This window comes from Typopeltis vanoorti, chromosome 22, assembly GCF_054136105.1.
Source record: "Typopeltis vanoorti isolate ZY-2024b chromosome 22, IOZ_Tvanoo_1.0, whole genome shotgun sequence".
NCBI classification, from domain to species: Eukaryota; Metazoa; Arthropoda; class Arachnida; order Uropygi; family Thelyphonidae; genus Typopeltis; species Typopeltis vanoorti.
Window position 1 is genome coordinate 19,207,267 of NC_143570.1, and position 26,331 is coordinate 19,233,597.

General features: G+C 36.5%; 1 protein-coding gene across 1 annotated transcript in view; it reads right to left on the reverse strand.

Moving 5' to 3' along the window:
* Positions 1-26,331, reverse strand: part of LOC150094192 (exportin-4-like) — a 541,216-nt gene that overhangs the window by 270,276 nt on the left and 244,609 nt on the right. The window contains exon 10 of the mRNA XM_090412419.1: positions 20,732-20,908. Coding sequence (XP_090268545.1) covers positions 20,732-20,908 — 177 coding nt within the window. The remainder of the gene's footprint in view (positions 1-20,731; positions 20,909-26,331) is intronic.

A 26,331-nucleotide genomic window follows, 5' to 3' on the forward strand; every position in this document is an offset into this window, starting at 1 on the left:
AACTTTGGATATTTTCAAATTTTTATTTATTTCTGGCAACAATTAAGTATTTTGTTTTAGTTTTGCTTGTTTGTAGTCCCATTTTCTTTGCCTCCTCCCTCATTTGTCTATAACCAGATTTCTTTCAGTCCTCCTAATACGGTCAACATCATTTGCAAAAGGATCTTTTGCAAATGATGGCCACCACAGAGAAACTAATTTGTCTATAATTGTGGCTTTTGTCATAGCTCCATCCTGTAATGAAATTATCTGGCTACCCATCAGGAATCTTGCTTGTAATGTGACTCAAGTTAAATAATCAGGTCAGAGGAAACCAGTAACTCTCTTGATTTCTTTAATTAGTACCAGCACTAAACATCCCATCCCACTGAACTTATTTTCTTTCATCAAGAAAGCTACTGGATCTGCCAGGAATGCATGCTTAACTAAAGTGATCACTCAACAATTCAGCTATTTCTAGTGCATATGAACTTTCCTACCATCATATTCTTTTATTTGCCATTTAGTGAAAAATTCTATCACTAAGTATCAAATAAAATGAAGAATAACTTTAGTGAATATGGATAGTAGGAAAGTGTAAGATAGTAGTGAAGTGTAAGAAGTTAGATGAACTCCTGTTCATCTAACTTCTCTTCACACTTCATCCTTGCCAGTACTGGATCTACACTGCTGTTTAATCAGCTCTTGATTTAATGTAGTATTCATCAATTTAACTACCATAAGATTTATTCTAATAATTCTGAAGATGCAATTAGATATAGCTGCTTTCAGACTGCTTTCCATGCACTTATGATTCCACTATGCAGCTTCTCAAACCAGGAAACTTTCAAGCTGCCATCTCAGCATATCATAACTACCTGCTTTATTAGTTCTTCATATGCTTTATTGTTCAAAGCTTTTGCCAATTGGGAGCACCATAACTACCTGCTTTATTAGTTCTTCATATGTATGCTTTATTGTTCAAAGCTTTTGCCAATTGGGAGCACAATGGTCACCTCACTTATAAAAATATTATCAGGTGCTAATATTAGTTCCAATACTAATTCATTTAGTATTGGAACTAATAATTGGTCTACACTGCTGTTTAATCAGCTCTTGATTTAATGTAGTATTCATCGATTTAACTACCATAAGATTTATTCTAATAATTCTGAAGATGCAATTAGATATAGCTGCTTTCCATGCACTTATGATTCCACTATGCAGCTTCTCAAACCAGGAAACTTTCAAGCTGCCATCTCAGAATATCATAACTACCTGCTTTATTAATTCTTCATATGCCCATTCCCATTTAGTATTGGAACTAATAATTGGTCCAATTGATTGACCAAATAATTGACCAATTGAGTATTGGTCACTAAATGACCAATACTAATAACTAGTATTGGTCATTTAGAGTCATTCCTATAAAGCTATCATTCTTCAGAAAGGATCAGGAAGACAAACAAGTTAGGTGCTGGATGAGTAGTAGTAATATCAGGCTTGATCTGCAAAAAAAGAAAATGTTATGGAGAATTTACAAGGAGAAAGGTGATCAGTACACCCATGAACAGAACAAGGCTCAAGCTAGGAAGGTTACCAGCATAGTAAGAAAAGCTAAATCAGATTATGAGAAGACCTTAGCCAAGGAGATCATCTTCTGCTATGTGGCAAGTAAAAGGAAGAATGACTTTGGAAGGATAACCTTAGTGGGTGGTGATGGTATTGAGGTGACCAATTCAGATGTAATAGCAGAGTTACTGAGTGATAACTTTTCAAAAGTCTATCACCCAAGTGAGAATATCTCTGTACCTGTAGCAATAACTAATGTGAGAATTGAAGTTAAGAAATCAGAGGTACTTAGTATTTTACAAAATTTAAATGAGAACACTGCTGTAGGTTTAGATGGAATGTCAGCTCGGGTGTTCCGTGAATGTGCAAAGGAATTATCAGCACCTCTTACTTGGTTATTTAACTTAAGAATGAACTCTGGAATGGTCCCTAGGGAGTTGAAGGAAGGCAAAGTAGTTCCTTTGCATAAAGGTGGCTCTAAAACTGTGGTAGTTAATTTCAGACCAATCACCATCTCGGGAGTGGTGGTAAACGTATTGGAAAAGTTGGTTAAAGACAAAATTCAAGAATGGGTGGATCAGGATATGATACTCTATAGGGACCAACATGATTTTGTTAAAGGTCGAGCCTGCCTTAGCAATTTATTAGCTTTTTATAATAGAATGACATCTGAGTTGGACAAAGGAAATGGCGATTACTGTGCTCAAGTCTGGTCGTCTGGATTCCTTGGAGATGAGGAAGTGGTGGAGAGGGTTCAGAGGAGAGCGACTAAGTTGGTGAGTGGTATAAAGAATGCTTCCTACATTGATAGATTGAGGATTACAGAGGTTGGTTGATAGGCAGAGAAGAGGGGATAAGATAGAAACATTTAAATTACTAAAAGGTTTTTATAAGATTGATGCAGGGGAAATATTTCAACTGTGTGATAGTGATGGAAGAACAAGAGGTCATCCCAGGAAATTAAGAAAAAGTGTAGTTAACAAGGGTGTGAGAACGAGGTTTTTCGCCTGGAGGGTGGTGAATGAGTGGAATGCATTGCCTGACTCAGTTGCGAGTTCTTCATCTGTAAATGAATTCAAGAACAGATATGATAGATATTGTTTTGATAGTTTGAGTCTCCTGCGATGAGTCTACTGACTCCATGGAGATACCCGTAATAATAAATCGACAAGATATGCTATTACTGTATGTCAAAAACAAAAAGAAAGGTAAATGTAGTTGACTCTTATAAAAGAAACTTGTAGGAACCACTGAAATAGATTCTTATTGTGGATAGTTTGTTACTGCAAATTTTCTTCCGCACAGCACTGTGCTTATAGGACTATTTTTTTTTTTAAGGTAACTCCTACCCATGAAGGTTTTAAACTGAGAATGCATACTACCTTGGATGGGCTAAAGATTCTTTTCTATTTTTATTAATTTTCATAATTTTTTGTATCTTTTTATTTTTGTTTACTTAATTCAGAAACCCTACTCTAGAGACCAAACATGGAACTTTTTCAAACAACTTCAGGCCTCCAATAAAAGTAAGGTGTTCTCATACCAGGTGATGATATTCGTCTCCACATAAACACAATCATCCGTGCCTATGGGTATTTGTGATTCTGTTTTGAATCAACATCCTGTCAGTCAGAGTAATCACTAACAGGATTTAAATCCACATCCTGTTAGTCAGAGTAAATATGCTCTTGGCCAACCAGGAGGCAAACATAATTCCAAATAAATAGTGAGTTAGACAATGGTACATACTTCTCTTCTCGTAGGCAAGCTTATACGTTGCTTATGCATTATTAAATCACTTAAGAAATTGACAACGTACATAAGAATATAAATTAAATTACAGTTTAATTATTTGTAAGTTCCTTTTGAAGATGGCAACGTGACGTTGCCATCTTCAAAAGGAACTTACAAAAAAGGCACGTGCACATAGGCACTACAACACAGTAACTGAGAATGAAGTGAGGAAGCTATTGTTCTCCTAAAAGTCCTGATGGTGTGTGTACCCTAGCAGGCTATGTAGGTGTTCTTGGCTGTTGGGCTGAAGGTCTGCTGATGTAAGCCTCCCAAATTTGGGGCATTCTCATGCAACCAAATTTGTTGACGTTTGGAGAGTTTCTTAGGGCTGAGGCCGATTCCATGAATAATCTTTCGAATTCGTATTTTCTACGGTGTATTATTGTAGCTTTCTTCCACCGTATTCTGTGGTGTGTATCCAGAGCATGGTCTGCAAGACCCGAGTGGCTGTACTTGTGAAACCAGATGTAGTTCTTGTGTTCCGAAATTCTGATATTCGCTGTCCTGCCTGTTTGGCCAAAGTAAGGCAGTTTACAGCTGCAAGGGACATGGTATACACCAGATAGGTCTAGGGGAAGTGGTTGGTCTTTAGTGGAGCGGATAAGGGATGCCAATTTTCTGTATGGTCTGTAACAGGAGGTCAAGTCATGTTTTTTTAAGATTTTGGTAATTTTTTCTGAGGTGCCTCGGATGTAGGGAATGGTGATGGATTTAGAGTAATCCTTGTTGTGAAGGGGGTTGTAGTTCAGGGCATTAACGAAACGGTGCTTGAATTTTCACAATTTGGGATTACCTGATTATCCCGGCAGCCGAAATACGTTGCAGAAATATCGGAAATATTTATTAAAGTGTAATTTAATTTATATTCTTATGTATGTTATCAATTGGTTAATGATTTAATAATGCATAACCAAAGTATAAGCTTGTCTATGAGAATTACCATCATCCACGAAGATTCCATCGCACGGAAGACCCGCCAATAAGGTAAAATGTAGGTGAAGTTATCAAGACAACTAAATCGTCTGACTTTCCTAAAACCCTGGCGGGATAATCAGGTAATCCCAAATTGTGTAAAATTCAAGCACTGTTTCGTTTCACAAGAAGCTCTCCTTATCTATAACCATGCCAGCTATGCTTTGCTTCGGGAACAAATCGCCGCCATGTGGTTTCTCTTAGCTGACATTAACAAAACTATTCATGCACTTGAAGAAGAGCTTTCGTGCACTTTAAATCACGAGCTTTGGTCAATTTTATTTGACATCTCGTGTATCCCAGCAGACAAAGAATTTGAGAAAATACAGTCGACATACCAAAAAAATTCGAAAAATTGAAAAAGAACTCTACCGTCAATCCAAAACTTCCTACCAACACCATAGTCAACCTTTCTCCAGTCACTCTGTAGCCTGAAGCACTCAACGCACTGTCACATAGCCACAACTTTGCCATTGCTCCCAGAAAAATACCTAGTGAGGATATCATGATCCAGATCGATCACGGAATCCACCACCTTCCGAATCAAATCGCCAACAGTGTAAGACTGGATGTAGCTTGTGTCCTCTCCAAAGCAAGACCACCAAAAATCAACATATCCAATAAGGAGTATAAAGCTCTGCAGGAAATGAGGAATAATAAAGAAATAGTTATCACCAAAGTGGATAAGGGAAATGCAACTGTAGTACTTAACCAAACGAACTACACAGGTAAGCTTAATGCTCTTCTATTAGATCGGGCTACTTACCTCCTTATTGAATACAATCTCACAACTCACATATCAGAAAACTTCACAGGCTCCTTAAGAAGGTCACTTCTTGGCCTATAGCAGTTACTAACAGATTAAAACCGTTTAACTCTATACCCCCCCCCCCCCGTATTTATGGACTCCCAAAAATACATAAAGAAAATGTGCCATTACGTCCCATAGTGGATGGCACTGATTCCCCCACATACAAATTAGCTAAACATTTGGCCAAAGCGCTCACACACTATACTGGCAACACACCATCACACATAAAAAACTCAGCACACTTCAAAGCCAGCATAGAAAACCTTACACTCCAACATACTGACATAATGGTCAGCTTTGACGTCTCCTCTTTATTCACAAATGTCCCACTCAAGAAAACTTTAGAGCTAATCCAAGCTAAATTTCCTCCCGATATCTCAGCCCTATTTCAGTTCACAATGAACTCAGGCTATTTCGTTTGGCAGGGAAAATTCAAAACACAAATAGAGGGGACAGCCATGGGTTCACTACTCTCCCCACCCTTGGCCAATTTCTTTATGGAGACCTTTGAAGAAAAAGCCTTAGCCTCTGCTTCACAAAAACCAACCATATGGCTTCGCTATGTAGATGATGTGTTCGCTATTTGGCCACATGGCTCTGATACACTCCTCTCCTTAACACACTTAAACAAGCAACACCCCAGAATCAAGTTCACTCTGGAAAAAGAGGAAAACAACAGCCTCCCTTTACTAGACACACTAGCCCCCCCCAGCCTGATGGAACCTCGGTTTTCTCAGTTTATAGAAAACCCACCCATACAGGCAGATACATTCACCAACAATCCCCCCCCCCTACTCTCACAACAATATGGAGTGGTGAAAACACTATACAACAGGGCTAAACTAATCTGTTCAAACGACAAGGCCCTAAACACTGAACTAAATCACATCCTTAACACTTTCTCAGCCAATGGCTAGCGCCCCCCCCAAAAAAAAATCCAAAAAATATTGAAACCAACAAATCACAACACCCCCTCTCCTCCTCCCCTTTCACAACAAGGATTACTCTAAATCTATCACCATTCCCTACATTCGAGGCACCTCAGAAAAAATTACCATAATCTTAAAAAAAACATGACGACCTCCTGTTACAGACCATACAGAAAATTGGCATCCCTTATCCGCTCCATTAAAGACCAACCCTTCCCCTAGACCTACCTGGTGTATACCAAGTCCCTTGCAGCTATAAACTGTCTTACTTTGGCCAAACAGGCAGGACAGCGAATATCAGAATTTCGGAACACAAGAACTACATCTGGTTTCACAATTACAGCCACTCGGGTCTTGCAGACCATGCTCTGGATACATACCACAGAATATGGTGAAAGAAAGCTACAATAATACACTGTAGAAAATAAGAATTCGAAAGACTATTCATGGAATCAGCCTCAGCCCTAAGAAACTCTCCAAACGTCAACAAATTTGGTTGCATGAGACTGCCCCATATTTGGGAGGCTTACATCAGCAGAACTTCAGCCCAAAGGCCAAAACACCTACATAGTCTGCTAGGGGGCACCATCAGGACTTTTAAGAGAACAATAGCTTCCTCACTTCATTCTCAGTTACTGTGTTGTAGTGCCTACGTGCATGTGCCTTTTTTATAAGTTCCTTTTGAAGATGGCAATGCGACGTTGCCAAAATATTGGAAAGATTTATTAAAGTGTAATTTAATTTATATTCTTATGTAGGTTGTCAATTCCTTAAGTAATTTAATAATGGTACATACTCTCACACATGTTCTTGATTGATGTAGACATAAGTGATGAGAAAAGTATCAAAAAACATCCAATATACACTAGTGTCCAAAACCTAAGGATGAACATTATTTCTGAAGATTGAGACTAATCAGCTTGTGGCAATTTGTATAACTGACAATTTCAATTCTTGTAGCAAGGCTTATACGTTGGTCATACATAACTGGTAATTAGCTTAAGGGATTAACAACACATATAATGGATATTAATTAAAGCAAACTTTAATGAATACCTTCAATATTTCGGCAACGTCGTGTTGCCATCTTCAGGAACATACAAATATGGTATGTGCACGCAGGCACTAACAAAAGTAAATGAGGAAAAAGGCAAGAAACTAAAATTGTTTCTAAAGTCCTAATGTTGCCCCCCCCCCCCAGCAGGCTAATTGGGTTGTTTTGGCCATTGGGCTGAAGTTCTCATAATGTAGGCTTCTTATGAGAACTTCAGCCCAACGGCCAAGAAAACCCAATTAGTCTGCTGCTAGGGGGGCACCATTAGGACTTTAGGAACAATTTTAGTTTCTTGCCTTTTTCCTCATTTACTTTTATTAGTGCCTGCGTGCACATACCATATTTGTATGTTCCTGAAGATGGCAACATGACGTTGCCGAAATATTGAAGGTATTCATTAAAGTTTGCTTTAATTAATATCCATTATATGCATTATTAATTCCTTAAGCTAATTACCAGTGACAATTTCAAATAGCAGGAGGGTACACATTCAAATTTTCAAATTGTGCGCAAAGGGGTCACGTGGTAGCACTCAATAGGATAAAAGACAAAAGGGTGCACTAAGTGGATTGTGTTTGAAGGAAGTTCTTTTTGTGAAGGAATAAAATTGCAAACTTGGATGTCTTATAATGTCTCAAAGGCATTATCAAGATGATTTCATGGAGGGAAGAATTGGAAAGCTTGAAGAAGGCTGCAAAATTACTATTATTTCCAGAGAGTTTGCAATCTCACATAGCATTGTATCTAGTCTGGGCAGCATTTCAAACCAATGGAATGTGTTCCAGACATCTGCTAAGAAATTGCTCGAACTCTACCACAGAGCATGAAGACTTTATAACAGTAAAACATAATGGATGCACCACAGCAGGTCAGCTTGCAAGTTGGCTCCATTCAAGCACAGGTATGTGGATATATCAAACTGTGGCAAGATGTCTACAACAACTGGGCCTATACACCCCAAGGCCTGTAATCTGCCTTTTATCCACAGTTTATTGTAGAACATGTTTTCAGTGATTTGTGTCCATAAAAATTGGACAAGATGCCAATGGGCTGATGTACTCTTTGCAGATGAGAGTGTGCTCTGGTGTTATGGTGTGGGAAGGGATTATGCTTAATAGATGCACCAAGCTACAAGTGCTGGAAAAAGGGACTATGACTGGTGAACAATATTACAATGAAGTACTTCAACGTCATGTTCGATTGTTCCGTGGTGCTGCAGGAAAATAATTCATTTTTATGGAAAACAATGCCACACCACATCATACACAAGCAGTGAAGATGGTACTGGAGATCAAGGATATTAATCAAATCGAGTGGGTAGCATGCTCCCCAGATTTCAAGCCCATAGAACACATTGGAGATTCAATACAGAGACGAATTGCTGCTCAAAATTCCCCTCCAGAAAACAAACAAGGCCATATTCTCACACTTTTCCTAAGACAAATGAGGCCTGGGTGATAGAGTGCTCTGGGACCCCCTCCGTCATTGTTGAGGCCTTAAATTGGCCTTAATTTTTTGGGTTCCCCAGCTAGAGCCTCATGAACCTGTGCAAAAGTACAGCTCAGCTTATGAAAAGGTTATTAACAGAAGATTGAACAAAGATATTAATCAAATTAAGTGGCCAGCACATTCCCTAGATCTGAACTCCATGAAACATATTTGGGACAGAATAGGAAGATGCATTGCAGCTTGAAATTCACTTCCAGAAAACAAACAATGTCTTATCCTTGCTCTGAAGGAGGAATGAGCCAGTTTGCCTCAAGAACTTCTGAATTACTTGGTGCTAAGCACAATACAACGTTGTGAGTGCTGCAATGCAGCTCGGGATGGACACTATCCCATACTGAAATGTCTCTCCGAATAGTTTTCTGTAAGCCTGCACATTAATTGGGAAATTTGTAACTTTTGCCCAAAAGAACATATTGCAATTTAATTTGTACAAAATTTATAAGACATTTTTTATAAGACATACTAATATAATTTATTCGTATGCTGGCAATAAATTTATTTATGTCCACATTTGGCTGCAGTCCTGAAAATTTTTTCATATAAGATAAAAAGGTAGTTCGTCCTTTGCTTTTGGATGCCATTGTAACATAAAACTTTCACTGTATTGCTATATGCAATAAGGAAATAGATAAAGTAAATTTAGAAATCAGACACATTGAAAAAAATAATAAAAATAATAAATTAATAATAAAAATAAATGGGAAAATAATTTAGAATGCAATATGAAACTAGAAAAGAATACTCAGGAAGAAAATGAATTATAAACCAAATGAAACGAGGAAGAATTGCAAACTGATGAAATAAAAGAAACCAAAACAGCTAAAATTTCTAAGATTGCTGTCACAGAAGAAGAAATTTAGAAGCCATAAAATTCACCCAAAAATGAATGAGAAGAAAACCAACATAATGACATTTAGCCTTTAAGCACTTTTGAAAAATCTGCAGTTGACTATCCCATACATATTCAGCAAAAGATTGTCACTCACAAAAAAAAGCATGCATTTGGATTCAAAATTTACTAACCATGCATGTGCATACTGTACAGAAGTAAACTAAGCTGGTTAAGGAAAGATCTATGATACTGGAAAAATGATGAAGTAATTTGACATTCGGGTAGATAAATGGATGATTTGTTAGATCATTAGAAATTGCAAAATTCTTGGAAGATGACTTCAATGTTTGTGCATTTGGATTGTAGAAATTCAATCCTTAGATGCAAATAATCAAAGAAGTCAGAGCAATTATCAGAATTTGGAGAGTATGGGAAAAAAAAAAAAACTGAAATGATTAATTTACAATCTCAAAGAGATTGTAAATTCTTAGTAATGCTATTTTAGCATTACATGAATAGATAATGACGCAAATGAATTTAATTTTAATGAACTTTGAGAATATTATTTTTCTATGCTTCAGATATGCAGTGTTTTCCATGTGTTATTACTGTTGAAATTAATTTATTAGCATAGAGACTCTGTAGCTCAGTCGGTTTCGACGATGCCCTTTGGTTGGAAAGACCTGGGTTTGAATCCCATCTAGGATGTGAAGAACCTTTATCAGGGCTTTTCACCTGAAGATGACTTAGCCAGTGTCATACAGAGGTAAAGTGTTTTTTTCTCCTGGAAACTTGGGTTTTTCATCCCTCAGAACAGGCACACCAGCCAATAGAACACACACAATTAACATATATAATACACTATCTGTAGGCACTAAAGGACCACAAAACCAAGCAAGTAAACAATGGACAAACAGTTCAGAGTCAGGAACTATATATAACAACAAGGTTTAAGTTATGTATGAGTCAACAGATTAAAAAATATTAACTTAAGTTTTAGTTCTACCTGAACTACTCACATGCACGAAATTTGACAGAAAAACTGTATGAGTAACACAACTAGAAACATTAGCATAGAATTCAGTTTCACTTAAGTGAATTTCTAAGGTAATGCATGAGTCAATGCAAGATGAAGCAAATATTGTAGTGTAGAATAGAAATCATTTGCCAAAGTGAATAAGATTTACAAAATCTGCAGTTGACTATCCTCCACAAATTACAGCAAAAGATTGTTAAAAGTGCATCCTGGATTCAAAAATTACTAACTGTGCATGCTCGTGATGCATGCTATACCATTCAAACCTAGAAATGTCATTTGGTATGGTCATTGTGAAGATAACTAGCTATTCACATCAGGACAATCAAGAATTCACTCTAACATATATGCAGTGTGAAACAATGTGTAATCAAGTCATTTTGGCAAACAACAACACTCATATAAAAGAGATGATAAAATTGCAGATACGAACAGGGTAATGATTCTAATTATTACTTATCTACTTGCAAGCCCTGACATTGTTAATCTGTTCACCAATGTACCAAATATACAAACCATATAATTACTACAAGAGCTCTTTCCACCAGACACCATAGATCTCTTTAAACATTGCATCAGTAGCATTTTCTTCAAATTCCAACAAGAATATTTTGAACACAAGGATTAGCATTAAAAAATTAATGACAAATCTCAAGTGGAAAGCACTTTCTTCAAAATAATATCAATTGTGTTCATAAACATGGCCCTAATTAACAAATTAAATTACATTCTATTTATTAATGTGATTGGTTCTGTCAATAACGAAGTATAAAGTTTTAATGCAAAGTATTAAAATTACTCAAAATATCATCTTAGCCTACCTAGTCTAGTCATAAATACTGTTCCAACTTGAACAGCACATAAACCTTTATCAGTAAATCATTTACAGCTTTCAGCACATACAAACCACATATAATCTGCATACAGCAGCACTCAATGTTCAAAATATTCTCCTTGTGCCTTCATGCATGCCAAAATTCTGTGAGGCCACATATCAATGGTGGCGCACACATGCACACACAACAGAAATGCTGCCACTGCTTGCTCCAAATCCACATTCAGGCTGGCGATTCTGGGGTGTTGTTTCTGGCAGGCTATTCTCTTAAGCTCCTATTACAATTTGAAGTCAAACAGATTCAGATTGGGACTTCCAGATGGCCAATCAGATGGTAATATATATATGGGTGGATACATTTGCCTCCAACCACAGTTGTGTAATCCTTGCCTTGTGTGCAGGAGCTGAGTCCTGTTGGAAGGTCCACTGTCTACCAGGAAACAAGGTGTTGTTCAGGAATCATAACACAGATTCCAGCATGGTGACTTGATACACTTTGGTGGGGATGTTTTTGACCCCTTTCTTGCAGAAATGCAAGAAAGGGGTCAAAAACATCCCCACCAAATCATCAATGTCGCAGGGTGATGACTTCTCTGAATACTGGGGGTGCTATGGCATATGCTATCCTACCATCCGGAGCATGTACCGGATAGTTTTTGTGGTTAAAGGACGCTTCAATGGTGAAAATCTTCTCATCTGTGAAGAGAATATCTCTGAGTCTGTTGTTTGCATAGCACTGGAGAAGTACCTTTGATTTTATCACCCTCTGCCACATAAGTGTGACATTAGGAAGTGTCCAGAGAATGATGATAGGCTATCACCCCAGGTTATCTGTGAAATGTTCATCACTTTCTGCATTCTCACAGGATTATGGCAGAGTGCTGTCACTGCTTGCTCCAAATCCACATTCAGGCTGGAGATTCTGGGGTGTTGTTTCTGGCAGGCTACTCTCTTAAGCTCCGATTACAATTTGAAGTCAAACAGATTCAGATCGAGACTTCCAGATAGCCAATCAGATGGTGATATATACATGGTTGGATACATTTGCCTCGAACCACAGTTGCTGGAGGCAAGTGTATCAGATCTTTCACAAGCTCATCCTAATGCAGTGTGGTCAACCTGCTCTTTGGCAGTCAGATATGTCTTCTGTATGTTATAACGATTAACAGTACACAAATAAACTAATACACAAACATCCTACCAATCGCAAGTGTTTTTAGCATGCTGAAAATGGTGATAGCATTCCAAACTTGTGAAGCTAATACAGTCACGCCGTGCTCATAATCTCTCCACTACATGTTAACCCATACAGCTAGACAACTCTCTCTCTAATAAAAATGGGACCACTAATGGAACTGGACTTGTGCACTTCTGTGAGCAGCGCAGAGGTGTGAGGAAGTTGTAACAGTATTTATGGAAAGATTGTATACATATCTACATGTCCTAAATAATAGTTTCATTTCTGAGGTTTCTTTCCCTCATTAGAAGTAAGTAGATCTGATTATTCAGTATACAAAACTGTCATCACCACCTTGTAAAACCAGCAGGCTGAAATATCAAAATACCATGCATCTATAGGGAACTTTACAATAGGATTCCTAATTTATACTATAACGAACAAGAAATCATATCCGTGTTTTAATTCTTTACCCAAGCATGAGTTAATAAATCAGCATGAAAATTATCTTCACAACTAGGCTATTTGTATGTGAAGGTGACTTCACAAATTATACTAGTACCTCATAATACACAGCACACTTCATTTTGGATATGCATATTGCTATGCATCATCAGAAAGAGTCATTATTTTAAATTATAAACCAATTTCAACCTTAACTAAGATCTCAACAGTGGAATCTAAACCCATGGAAATACTGAAAGCTAAATGAATGCAGAAGTCAATTTTCAATTTAGCTCTCAGTACAGGTCTAACTGCCACTGATGAGACCTCAATAAAGGTTGAAATTGGTCTGTGTGATAATGCCTTCCATAATGCATAGCAATATGCATCCAAAAGAAAATGAGCAAGGCATTATGAAGTACTCAAGCAATCTGATGTGAAGTTGTTTGCCTACATATACAAGATCATGGATGGATGGATAACATCTCTGCTCTCAAGAGGTTTACATCCTTTTAAGAGCCGAGTTTCACCCTCAAAAGTTCACATCCTTTCACGGGTGGAATTCACATAAATAGTTGAAAATGAAAGATACTTCATTCCAAATTTCTGGTTGCTCGTGCTTGGGTATGTGATTAAAACAAAAATATTGTTTTTTAGCTAATATATCTTATTTTGTAACCAAAAAACTTCCTATGATTCCCAGCCTATCCTTTCCAAATCTACAGTATTTGCATGCTACAGGTTTTTATTTTGTGTGTGTGAAATTTCTACAAAAATGTACATTCAGATATAAATTATATCATGGATGGATGGATTACATCTCTGCTCTCAAGAGGTTTACATCCTTTTAAGAGCTGAGTTTCACCCACAAAAGTTCACATCCTTTCACGGGTGGAATTCACATAAATAGTTGAAAAGTTCTACTACAGAAAAAAATGCAATACCTTTATAACTGGAGGAACGTTTAAGTTCAATCTCAGATACAGTAACTTGATTTTAATGCCTGGAAACAATTATTCCATTCTGCAAATAGACAACCTTGTTTTTTTAGAACTCGTAAATTTTTGAGGCATTAGAGAAGACAGCTGGCCCAATAAAAAAAATGAAAAGTTGGTCCTTGTTGGAGATCTAAACAGCAGAGTAAGAAATGATAACAAGACATATAGAAATGTTTTGGGGAAACTTTGGAGAAAAGTGCAAAGCTAATAATAATGGCAAACGCCTGCTGGATTTCTGTTCAGGATATAAATTAGTTATTACTAACACCATGTTCCAACATAAAAATGTGCACAAATTCGCATAGAGAGAAGATACAAGAAATAAGAAAAGTCACATTATGTTATAGTTAATAGTGATGTTTTCCCACTGGTTCAGGACACAAGGGTATACAGAGGATTTGAAACAGGATGTGATCACTATTCAGTTTTGAGCAGAATAAAATTGAATTTCGTATTGAAAAAAAGTGTGTGTATAAAAAGTGTTAAAATAAATCAAGGTTGAGCAACTTGTGAACTGTAGACTGAAACACCCAAACATCATTGAAGAAAAAATTAAAGAGTTTGAAAATAAGAACCAAACCTTGGAGATTCAATGGCAAATCTTAAAGAAAGCATTGATTAATTCAGCCAGAGAGGCATGTGGTGAAGTTGTTTGCAAGAATAGAAAAGTCAAAACTTCATGGTGGACTCAGGAAGTTAAAGAGGCAGTGAAGGAAAAGAAGAAAGCATATCGAAAGTTCCTAACAAGTAAGTCAGCCTATGCTCTTAGATAATACAGAGAAAAATGTAAGAAAGCAAAGCATTGTGTAAAAATAGCTAAACAAAAGTCATGGAAGACTTTGGTAAGAACATAGAAAACAAATATCAGGAAGGTGACAAAATATTCTGGGTGCTATTGAAAAAGCTTTGAAATGGAGTAAAGAATACTGTAGAAGGAATCAGAGATGATAAAGGTGACATGAAAACTCGATAAAGATATTTTAAATGTCTGGAGTAAATATTTTGAAAGACTGCTAAATGAAACGAGATGTCAGCATCACAATTGAAAACTCCAAACAGGAAGGCAATCAGGAATATATATATCCATACTCATAATAGAAAAAGTAATCAAAAAACCTGAAATGGGGAAAGGCAGCAGTAGTAGATGAAACTCGGCTAGAATAATGCTCAAATATGGAGGTTTTAAACTTTACAGTGCCTGAATTGCATAATTCAGAAGGCCTAGTCAGAGAGTGGAATTCGAGAAGATTGGAGCAGAGCCTGCATAGCTGCCATCTATAAAAAAGGGAAAAAGAAAACTCAATGCGAAAATTAGAGATATGTCCCTACAGTGTTCCTAGTATGATTTATGCAAGTGTACTTGAGAAACAGATAAGAAAAATTGTGGAAGAGAAGCTTTGTGAAGAACAAGCTGAATTCATGCGAAATAGAGATTGTCGTGATCAGATTTTCACTTTAAGACAAATAGTTGAGAAATCTTGGGAATATAAGAAGGATTTGTATTTAAGTTTTATTGATCTGGAAAAGGCATGTGACAACCTGCCAAGAGGAAAGCTCTTCAAAATGCTATAGTTATATAGTAAATGAGACATTATATCAAGCAACATGTAGTTTCCATTTAAGCTGTAAGTCAAAAGCTAGAAATGAAAGAGGTACAGGAAGATGATTTCAGGTAAAATCAGGTGTGCAACAAGGTACGCATTATCTCCACTGTTATTCATTATCTATATGGATCATGAGTCCACGCGGTTAGCTGAGTAGTTATACGCTCTGCAACCACATGCCTAGGAAAGGAGTGTCCTGCGTTAAATTCTCGTCTCTGACGTGAGGAACTAAGGATCTATCTCAGACATAGCCAAGTTAGCCAGTCTTGGTTTGGACTGCAGGGTTTTTCTCCTGAGTTTATCTAGGGTTTTTCCTCCTGCAAAGCAGACAAATCAGTCTCAGGAACACAATGCTTCACAGACATTTACGTGAGGTTGAGCGTAGGGGTAATGACCCCACCTCTTAGTGAGTTATGAACCCCAAAAATGGGAGGCCAAGGCCCTACATGGAGTTGTGCCAAAGAAGAAGCAAAAGATATTGATTCCATTATGAAGGAAAGTGGCATTAAATCTGGGGATATCAAAACTGGGGGTGTTAATCTTAACTCATTACTTTATGCAGATGATGTTATACTTCTGAATAAATCTAGTACAAGTCTGCAAGATTCCCTGGCTAAATTGAATAATTGCTGTAATAAATTTGGTATGAAAATCAGCAATAAAAAGAAAAAGAAAATAGGCAGAAATAGGCAACTGTATCCTGAATGGTGAACCATGAAATAAGTAAAACATTTCAGCTACCTATGCACATTGTTTAGTGACGATTGTATATTAAATATAAAAATAGACAACAGAATCAACAAAGTGGTATGGTATGAAGTCAGCTGAATAAATTTATATGGAATAAGAAAGAAATTAGTCAAAAAAAAAAAAAAAAAAATTAGCTGTATACAAGATGGTGTTCAAACCAATTTTAACTTATGGATCTGAGAGCTGGGTTAGGAATAAAACACTTGATCAAAGACTGGAAACCTCTGATATAAGACCTCAGAAAGATTGAACAGATGGCATCAATGGTGGTATCACATTAAAAGTCAGGACATTAAGAAAGAACTTGCCACTGTTAGCATTCAGGAATGTGTTAGCAGAGCTAATCTCAGGTCTCATTGTCACATAAACAGAATGGGAAAAGAAAGAAAATTAGCAAAACAAGTGTTCTTTGCCAGGTTGGCATAAGAAATCACCCAGAAGAAGATCAAGATGTAGATGGATATTGAAACAGTAAAAATCACCTTAAAAGTCAGAAATATCATCATCAAATTCCTGCCATGTACCCTCAAGGGGTGTACAGGATATGATAGTATTACATGAAAAATTTACATCATTACTATAGTTCACCCACCGATTTGAGGTCCCTCGACACTTCTGTGCATGTCAGAAAAAGGAGAATCCATTCCGATAATAGAGTAATCAGTCTGTCTTCTGGGATGTAATAATAAACAAACTGAGTTTGTTTATTATTACAGGTCGGAAAATTTAGCTTTTATTTTACGAACATTGCTGTTTTTAAAGTGTAACTATTTTACTTGTATAACAGTTGGAAAAATGTACGTAGAGTGTACGTGCAAATACTGCATTCTACATAAAACAATGCCACTTCGCTCCATGATAAGTTTCCTTTTATTCTGGGACTTTTTAAAACAAAATCCGATTTCACGAAGTATTTTCCTTAAAGTTTCTCTTTTCCAAGGAAAATTAATTTTTTCTTTAAGCACAGGAATCAATTTCGGAACAGTTGGCACTCTTTTCTCGACCACGTAAAATTCGTGAATAGCTCTTCTTATAACGTCTACATCAAAATCATTCAAAGTTACGGTTTCGATGGTTTTCTTTCTCTGGCACTTTTTTTAGGAGATTTAAATTCCTTACCTTCACCTTTTGATTCCCTATGAATTCTTTTAACAGTCGACCCTGATACGCCCGCAATTGCACTTGCACGTTTTATGACTTGAGAAAGGGGAACAAGAAGACGGCCTTCTGACGATTCTTTTTCGCAGAATGTCAGCACATTATTCAATATTCTTTTGCAAGAGCTACTGAAACGTGTAACAATAGAACTTGACTGTACTGGATCCATCATACAAATTAATAATAAAAAAATAATGCAAAAAGAGAACAACAAAAATCAAGCTAGTACTAGTACAGCGACAGACAAGAAAGCACGTGATTTCGCATGTTGGCGACCAATTCGTACATCCTTCATTTTTTTCTCCCCTTCAGCATGAATCGACTATTCTTGGCAAAATGCCAAGAAGGATCTAGAGATGGTGGGCAAACTATTACTTCCTACTACAATTTTCCTCCAAATAACTCTGTTACTTATCAAGACTCCAACATTATCAGTTCTTATATTTCTATCATCTAAGGCACTTTGTACCATATCAATCCACCTATATCTTGGTCTTCCTCGGGGTCATTTTCCTGCCAACCTTGCAGGAATATCATGTTTAATACCATTTTCATTCATAATGTGATCCATATAGATAATGAATAACAGAGGGGATAATGTACATTCTTGTCTCACACCAGATTTAACATTAAACCATCTTCCTGTACTTCCTTCAATTCTAATTGCTGACTTACAACTCAAATAAAGATAAAGTAATGCTTGATATAATTTTCCATTGACACCATATAACTGTAGCGTATCGAATAGATTCTCTCTTGGCACCTTGTCATATGCCTTTTCCAGATCGACACAACTTAAATACAAATCTTTTTTATATTCCCATGATTTCTCAACTATTTGTCGTAAAGTGAAGATCTGATCCTGACAGCCTCTATTTGGCCCGAATCCAGCTTGTTCTTCACAAAGCTTTTCTTCCACAATTCTTTTCAACCGTTTCTGAAGTATACTTGCATAAATCTTACCAGGAATACTCAGTAGGGAAACACCTCTGTAATTCTCACATTCTGTTTTATTTCCCTTTTTGTACATGGGTACTATAAGAGCTCTACTCCAATCATAGGGAATTTGTCCCTCTGCCCAGGCTTTCTGAACTATGCAGTGCAGACACTGTAAGACTTTTATATCACCATACTTCAGCATTTCTGGTCAAATATCATCTATTCCTACTGCCTTTCCACATTTCAAGCCTTTGATGGCTTTTTCTACTTCAAGTATTGGTTATGTATTCCTGACTGTATGCCTGTTGAGTGTTTTTTACCACTGTGCTGTCATCAGTGGTAAAAAACTTTGTTTCGTTTAGCTTTTTCGAAGTAATTACTCCATACTTCAAGGATATCTTTTTCTCCTGTTTTCATGTCACCTTTATCATCTCTAACTCCTTTTACAGCACTCTTTCCTCCATTTCTAAGCTTCTTCAACAACCTCCAGAATATTTTGCCACCTTCTTGATATTTATTTTCTATGTTCTTGCAAAAGTCCTCCCATGACTTTTTGTCTAGCTAGTTTTAGACAGTGTTTAGCTTTCTTACATTTGTCTCCGTATTCTCTAAGAGTACAAGCTGACCAATTTGGCAGGAACTTTCGATATGCTTTCTTCTTTTCTTTCACTGCCTCTTTAACTTCCTGTGTCCCCCATGGAGTTCTGATTTTTCTATCCTTCCAGACAACCTCACCACATGCCTGTCTGGCTGAATCAATCAGGGTTTTCTTCAAGGCTTGCCACTGAATCTCCAAGGTTTTGGTTCCTGTTCTCAAACTCTTTCATTTCTTTTTTCAATAATCTTTGTGTATTTTAGTCTACAGTTCCCATCTGAGAGCTGCTTAACTTTTATTCGCTTTAAAACTTTCTTATATGTTATTCTTTTCAATATGAAATTCCATGTTATCCTGCTCAAGACTAAATAGTGATCGCTTCCAATTTCAAATCCTCTGTACATTCTGGTATCCCGCACCAGGGAGAAAACATCACTATCAACAATAACATAGTCAATGAGACTTTTCTTATTCCTTGCCTCTTCTCTCCATGTGATTTTTGCACATTTTTATGTTGGAACATGGTGTTAGTAATAACCAATCCATGTCCTAAGCAGTAATCCAACAGATATTTGCAATTATTATTAGCTTTGCTGTTTTCTGCAAATTTTCCCAAAATATTTTTGTATGTCTGACAATTATTTCCTACTCTGCTATTTAAATCCCCAACAAGGACCAACTTTTCCTTTTTCATTGTATCAGTTGCTTTTTCTAAAGCCTCAAAAAATTCCTCCACTTCTACCTTAGTAGAACCTTCTGTGGGACCATAGGCACAAATAGGTCTCATTGTCCAGTTCCCAATTCTCATATTTGCCCACAATATTCTACTTGAGACTACCTGCCATGCAAGAAGATTAGCCTCGTATTTTGTGTTGAATACTATGGCTACTCCTTCTTTTCCTTGCTTGTCATTGCCTGAATATAACATTTTGTATTTATTGCTCAGAAAAATCTCACCAGTTTTTGTCTTTTTTGTTTCAGTCACCCCTATTATGTCGATCTGGTACTTATCTAATTCCTCAGCTAGCTCCATTTCTTTGCCATTCAGGTTTCTTATGTTTATAGTACCGTTAACTCTGGTGATATTGAGTTGGGGTGTATTTTCATATTTGTTCCAGTAGCTGACTTTTTGCTGTTCGCCCTGGTTCCCTGGCGAAAACAATGGGGGCCTTGTTTAACTGGCCGACGCCCCAGCCAGCATGAAATTTTGTCATGTTGTATCGTCATTTTGTATTTTGGTTTAACCAATAAGAATACAATGTCGGCTAAATCCCAAATTGCCAGTCCATCCTCGTTCATTCAGTATCCAGGTAGATACTCAACAGGGTGCACCACGAGAAGGTGAGGATTGGACATTAGGTATGAAGCCCTGGTCAGTTCTCTGCATTTCTTTAAAGGCTATGTGGAGGTCTCCTGTCAGTTATAAGATCTGATAATATTGGAGTCTTGACAGATAACAATAATTTGGAGGAAAATTGTGATCAGAAGTTGGTAATGGTGGAACTTTTTCATGTAGTACTATCATAATTATCCTGTACATCCCTGAGGGTATCAGGAATTTGATGATGAAACTAACACATAATAAGACAATTACTGATCAGTCTCAGCTCTACAATAATCAAAAAACAATATAAAAATTGAAGAAAACTAGCAATTACCACATTATACATAATTTAATTAAAATAAAAATAAAATAAAAAAACATAAAAAAAAGATCATTCAAGGAGTGATGATGACACCTACTATTCCTCTAGTTCCTTCTGGAGGAGCAAGATGACACTGTAGATATTTGTTAAAGATCTGAATGGCCGACTGCTTAATAATATCTTGTGAAAAACATTGTCTATCCTGTAGTATAGTCACCCATGAATCTAAAAGATGTTCAAATGCCTCCATGTACACCTGGTCATCTTTATTGAGCTGGAATGATAAAAATTAACAATATAATTTGTAAAAGTTTTTAAAAAGGCCTAATTTTATGAATAGCAGTGAACATTTCAGTTTAAAGAAGGAGATATCATCGAGATCAGATTTTGATGTACCATCAACATTATAAACATCGATGGCAAAAGAGGTGGCTAGCAGAGAAATTACAGAAATAACATGTTACCATAACCATATTTAGTGAAATGAAAAAGACTAATAGCTATTCTTAATAATAATTGAAAGATGTTAAATTTGGACAACAGTGATTAAAAAAAAAAATTAGTAGAAAGTCTATACTAAATGTGAAGGTTGTCTTGTATGGTAAGTGATTGATACAGAGAGATTATTCAAAATGGGAAAGCAGCACTATTATTATACCTATAATCCCAGAAGTTTAGAGCAGGAAAGAAACAGAGAAACTGAGTTATTAAATAGAGGAGTTAACGTAACGTTGAGTTGGGATGCGTTCCAGAATTTGGTTTCCTGATTAAAAAGACAAAGACAATGAAAATAGGCAGGAACATTGAATACTCAACTGTATTCTGAATGGTGAACCCATAGAACAAGTAAAACATTTCAGCTATTCAGACACAATTGTGAGTGAGGATAGCAAATTAAATATGGAAATAAACAACAGAATTAGTCAAGCAGATATGGTAGGAAGTCAGCTGAATAAATTATATAGAATAAGAAAGAAATTAGTCAAAACACTAAATTAGCTATATACAAAACAGTTTCAAACCAATTTTAACTTATGGATCTGAGAGCTGGATTAGAAATAAAACACTTGATCAAAGACTGGTGACCTCTGATATGAGAGTTCTGAGAAAGATTAGTGGAGTAAACAGATGGCATTAATGGTAGTGTCACATTAAAAATGAGGATATGAGGAAAGAACTTGCCATTGTTAGCATTCAGGAATGTATTAGTAGAGCTGATCTCAGATGGAATGGCCACTTAAACACAATGGAAGAAGAAAGATTTGCAGAATAAGTGTTCTTTTCCAGGTTGGCAGGAAAAAAGACCCAGAGGAAGACCAAGATGCAGATGGATTGATATAGTAAAAAGTGCCTTAAAAGACAGAACTATAAGGTCTGATAGTGTTGGAGTCTTGCCAGATAAGATTATGTAGAGGAAAATTGTTGCTTGGAAGTTAGTAATGGTGTAACTTTTTCATGTAAGTACTATCCTAATTATCTGTGTGCAGAGGCTTAAGTGTTGTGAGGACATCGATATATGTTACATTAGATTTTTTGTAATCCCTGAAGATGTCTCAGTGAATGAGACGAAATATAGGAAGTATTAAATTCTGTTTTAATCCTTTCTGAGTGCTGTATACAATCCATTAAGCCTCCAACACGATATCCTAATTATCCTTTACACCCCTTGAGGATACGTGTCAGGTATCAGATGATGATGCTAACATAATGAAAAGAAAAGGTGGCTCTCGATAGAGACCTAAAGCAAAGTAGGAAATAGATATCACAGGTGTATAAACATTCTGAGAAACTTTGGAAAAAAAGACAATATCAAATAATAATGATGGAAACACCTGCTGGAATTCTGTTCAGTACAAGGACTAGCCATTACTAACACCATCATCAAAATATATTCTTCTTCTTCAGTTTGCTGATTCCCTGAGTTTCTTTTCCTGCATGCACTAACTTCTTCTATTCCTTTCTGTCTTGAGCTCTTTCATTCCAGTTTTGGATTCCCATCTCAGCTGTCATCTGCATGGTTATCCTGGTGGCTGTGCACTTTGCAACCATATGCCTGGGGAAGGAGTGTCCTAAGTTTGATTACCGTCAGTGGCATGAGGAGCTGAAGGATCTTCCTCAGCCATAGCCAAATTAGCCAGCCTTGGGATTGGACAGTAGTTTTTTTTCCCCCCAGTTTATCCTGGAGTTTTTCATCCGCAAAGCAGGCAAGCCGGCCTTGAGAACTCAGCACTACAGGACATAGGATACACCGGGGCGTAGGGCTGACCACCTTATCCTGTGAGCGGTTTGAGGTTCGATGATTAATAAACCCTCGACACTGCAAGGTAAAAGAGGGTAAAAGGAAAATGAGATGAGATCTCAACTGTCTTTTTGGATATTATCTTCCCAGTGGTCTACTGCTTTTGAATGCTTGTTTAGTTATTCTCTCCTCACCCATTCTTTCCACTTTTTTTTTTTAAATTTGGTTACCACACACGAAAGGTTATTATCAAACCTATAGTACATTTGTACTATGATGGGCAAGGATCCCCCCCCCCCCATTTTTGTCAATTTTTTATGTATATAGATATTTTTTGTAATTTTTTTAAATTTATGTTTAGATTGTCCAGAAACCCTGCTTTAGATACCAAACATGGAATGTTTTCAGCCACTTCAAGCCTCCAATAAGCAGGGAGGTGGTCTCACACCAGGCAATGAAATTCATCTTCCACCTAAAGACAATGTCCACACCATCTCAATCTGCAAGCTCTGATTTCATCAGCTAAAAGTAAGGATCTATAGTTTATATATTTCTTGATTATGTCTTTTTCTTCTCCATTCACTTGTGTTATCTCTTACAGGTCCATAGACTTTTCTAAGGATTTTATTTTCAAAGATCTGCAATGCTTTTGCATCTTGGTATGTTATGCTCCAACAAGTCTAATGGTTGTGTTGCATGTTTATGTTTTAACTCTGCTTGAGAGAATTTTGGAAGATAATAAATGTAGTGAATGATAACATCTATTGGAGGCATGTATTCTAACTTTTATTTCTGTACTAATTTTATATCTCAAGTAATGTTCCAAGATATTTAAAGGAAGTGACACTTTTAAATTTCATGTTATCAATGATAAACTGGTCATTTTCCGCTTGCCTGTGATTTCTGCATGTATTTAAATATTCAGTTTTATCTTGATTGATTTGAAATCCTAGTTTTTTAGCAGCAGTTCTGAGTTGTCTAAATATTATTCTAATGACTTCAGCATTTTCTCCAATGAGGCATACATTATCTGTATATCCTAATATTACTGTTCTGTGTGTGTGTGTGTGTTAACTTTGATATTTTCTCAAATACAGTTTTCTAATGCTAAATTAACAAGGATAGTGAAAGGGAGTCTCCTTGCTTCAATCCTGTCTCAATCCTTCAGTCCAATCATCAAAATAAATATGTGCTTATATTTATTTTATAAGCACATTATTATTAGTAGTAGCAGTATTACGTGACACAGCCAAAGAGTCCAAGGACTCATCATGACTACACAGAACTGCTACTACCATTATTATCTACACATAACGGCATCTCCTGCGCACTACCAACACTAATAATTCATTTGTAAATTGTGTGTGTCTCAGAATGAGCTAGTATGCAGGATTAAAAACCAAGGTTTCCTGGAGGGGAAAAACTGTTACCTGCATATGATTATCAATGTAAATGGAACATTATATATATATATATATATATATATATATATATATATATATACGAGCAATATTATTATTATTATCATTATTAGACACCTCCAGGGAGTCCAATGACTCATCAAGGGAGGGCACGTGCTCCGCCACTCAATCCACCAATTAACCGCAACTACACCAAAGTCATCCACCGCCGACGACTACCACCAGTATTTCCAAAGACAATCGCAAACATCCACGCCCATGGCGGGATTCGAACCTGCAGCCTTTTAACTGGAGAGCAGATACGCTAACTACTCGGCCAGCCATATACAGGACTACACTTAAGATATACATAAGCAGGTAGGTAAAACTAAAGGAGGTACAAGATGGTTTGATGTCAAATCTGAGTAAGACAAGAACACATGATATCTTCACTGTTAATCATCATCTATATCGATCACATTATAAAGGAAAGAAATGTTAAACCAAACAACAAAATGAGAGAGATAAAACTCAGCTGGAAAGAGCTTAAGGTTCAAAGCTGCATAAATAGAAGGAGACCTCCATATAGCCTTTTAGGAAATGAGAAGTAACCAGGACCTCTTACCTAATGCCTAAGCCTCACTTTCTCGTGGTGCATCCTGTTGGTAGGTAGGTATCTATCTGGATACTGAAGGAACAAGGATGGCTTGAAAATTTTAGATTTAGCCAATATTTTTATTGGCTTAAACCAAAATAACATAATGTACAACATAATAGAATTTCAAGAGAGATGGAGTGTGACCCGGTTAAACAAGGCTCACATATTTTTCATCAGGGAACCAGGGCCAACACCAAGAAGTCAGCTACTGGAAAACAAACCCCCAACTAAACATAAGCAAAGTTCAAAATTGGCACTATCATCATAAGAAGCATCAATGGAAAAGAAATGGAACTAGCAGAAGAAGTACAAAATCAACATAATATGCATTAATGAAACAAAGAAGACAAAAACAAGCAAGGTCTTTTTAAGAAATAAAGCAACAAATACAAGATGATACATTCCAGAGTAATGACTGGGAAAAAGAAAGAGTAGCGCTATAGTACTCAACATGAAATATGAGCATATTCTTAAATAGTAGGCAATATCAAGTAGAGTGATGTGAGCAAATATCAAAATGGGATACAAAACTATGAAATTTATTTGTGTCCCTATGGTCCCAGTCCCACACATGGTTCTACTAAGGAAAAAGTGAAGAATTTTTTGAGGCAATACAGAAGGCAGCTGACAAAAAGAAAGAGGAATAAATGGTCCTTCTTAGCAATCTAAACAACAGAGTAAGAAATTATTACCAAGCATAAATATGTTTTGGGAAAATCTGGACAAAACAGCAAAGGTAATAATAATTGTACCTGCTAGATATTCAGATCACAGACTACTTACTACTAACACAATGTTCTAACATAAAGATGTGCACAAATTCAGATGAGTAGAGATTCTGCAAGAAATAAGAAGTTTCAGTGCCTATGTTATTGTGAATAGCAATATCTTAACATTGGTTCAGGACACAAGAGCACAGTCTATTTAAAATCAGAAGTGATCATTTAGTTTTCAGCAGAATAAAACAACACAATGAAAATAAAGTTTGTAGGAAAGGTTCTACTTTCCTAGATACTTATAATCAATGTCGAACAGCTTTCAGAAGTGTGGACTAGAATACAAAATTATTATTGAAGAAAAAAGTTAAAAAGTTTGAAAACAAGAAGCAAACATTGGAAATTTAGTGATAGCACATGAAGAAAACACTGACTGATTCAATTAGAGAGGAATGTAGCCGAGTTGTCTGAAAGGACTGAAAAAACTAGAACTCCACACTGGACTCAGGAAGCTAAGAGGCAGTCAAGGAAAAGAAGAGAGCATACTGAAGGATCCTAGCAAGTAAGTCACAGCTTGTTCTCTGAGAGAATACAGAGAAAGTGAAGTACTGTATAAAATAGCTAAACAAATAATGGGAAAAATTTGGTTATATTCATATTCATTGAAAATATGAATATGAAAAT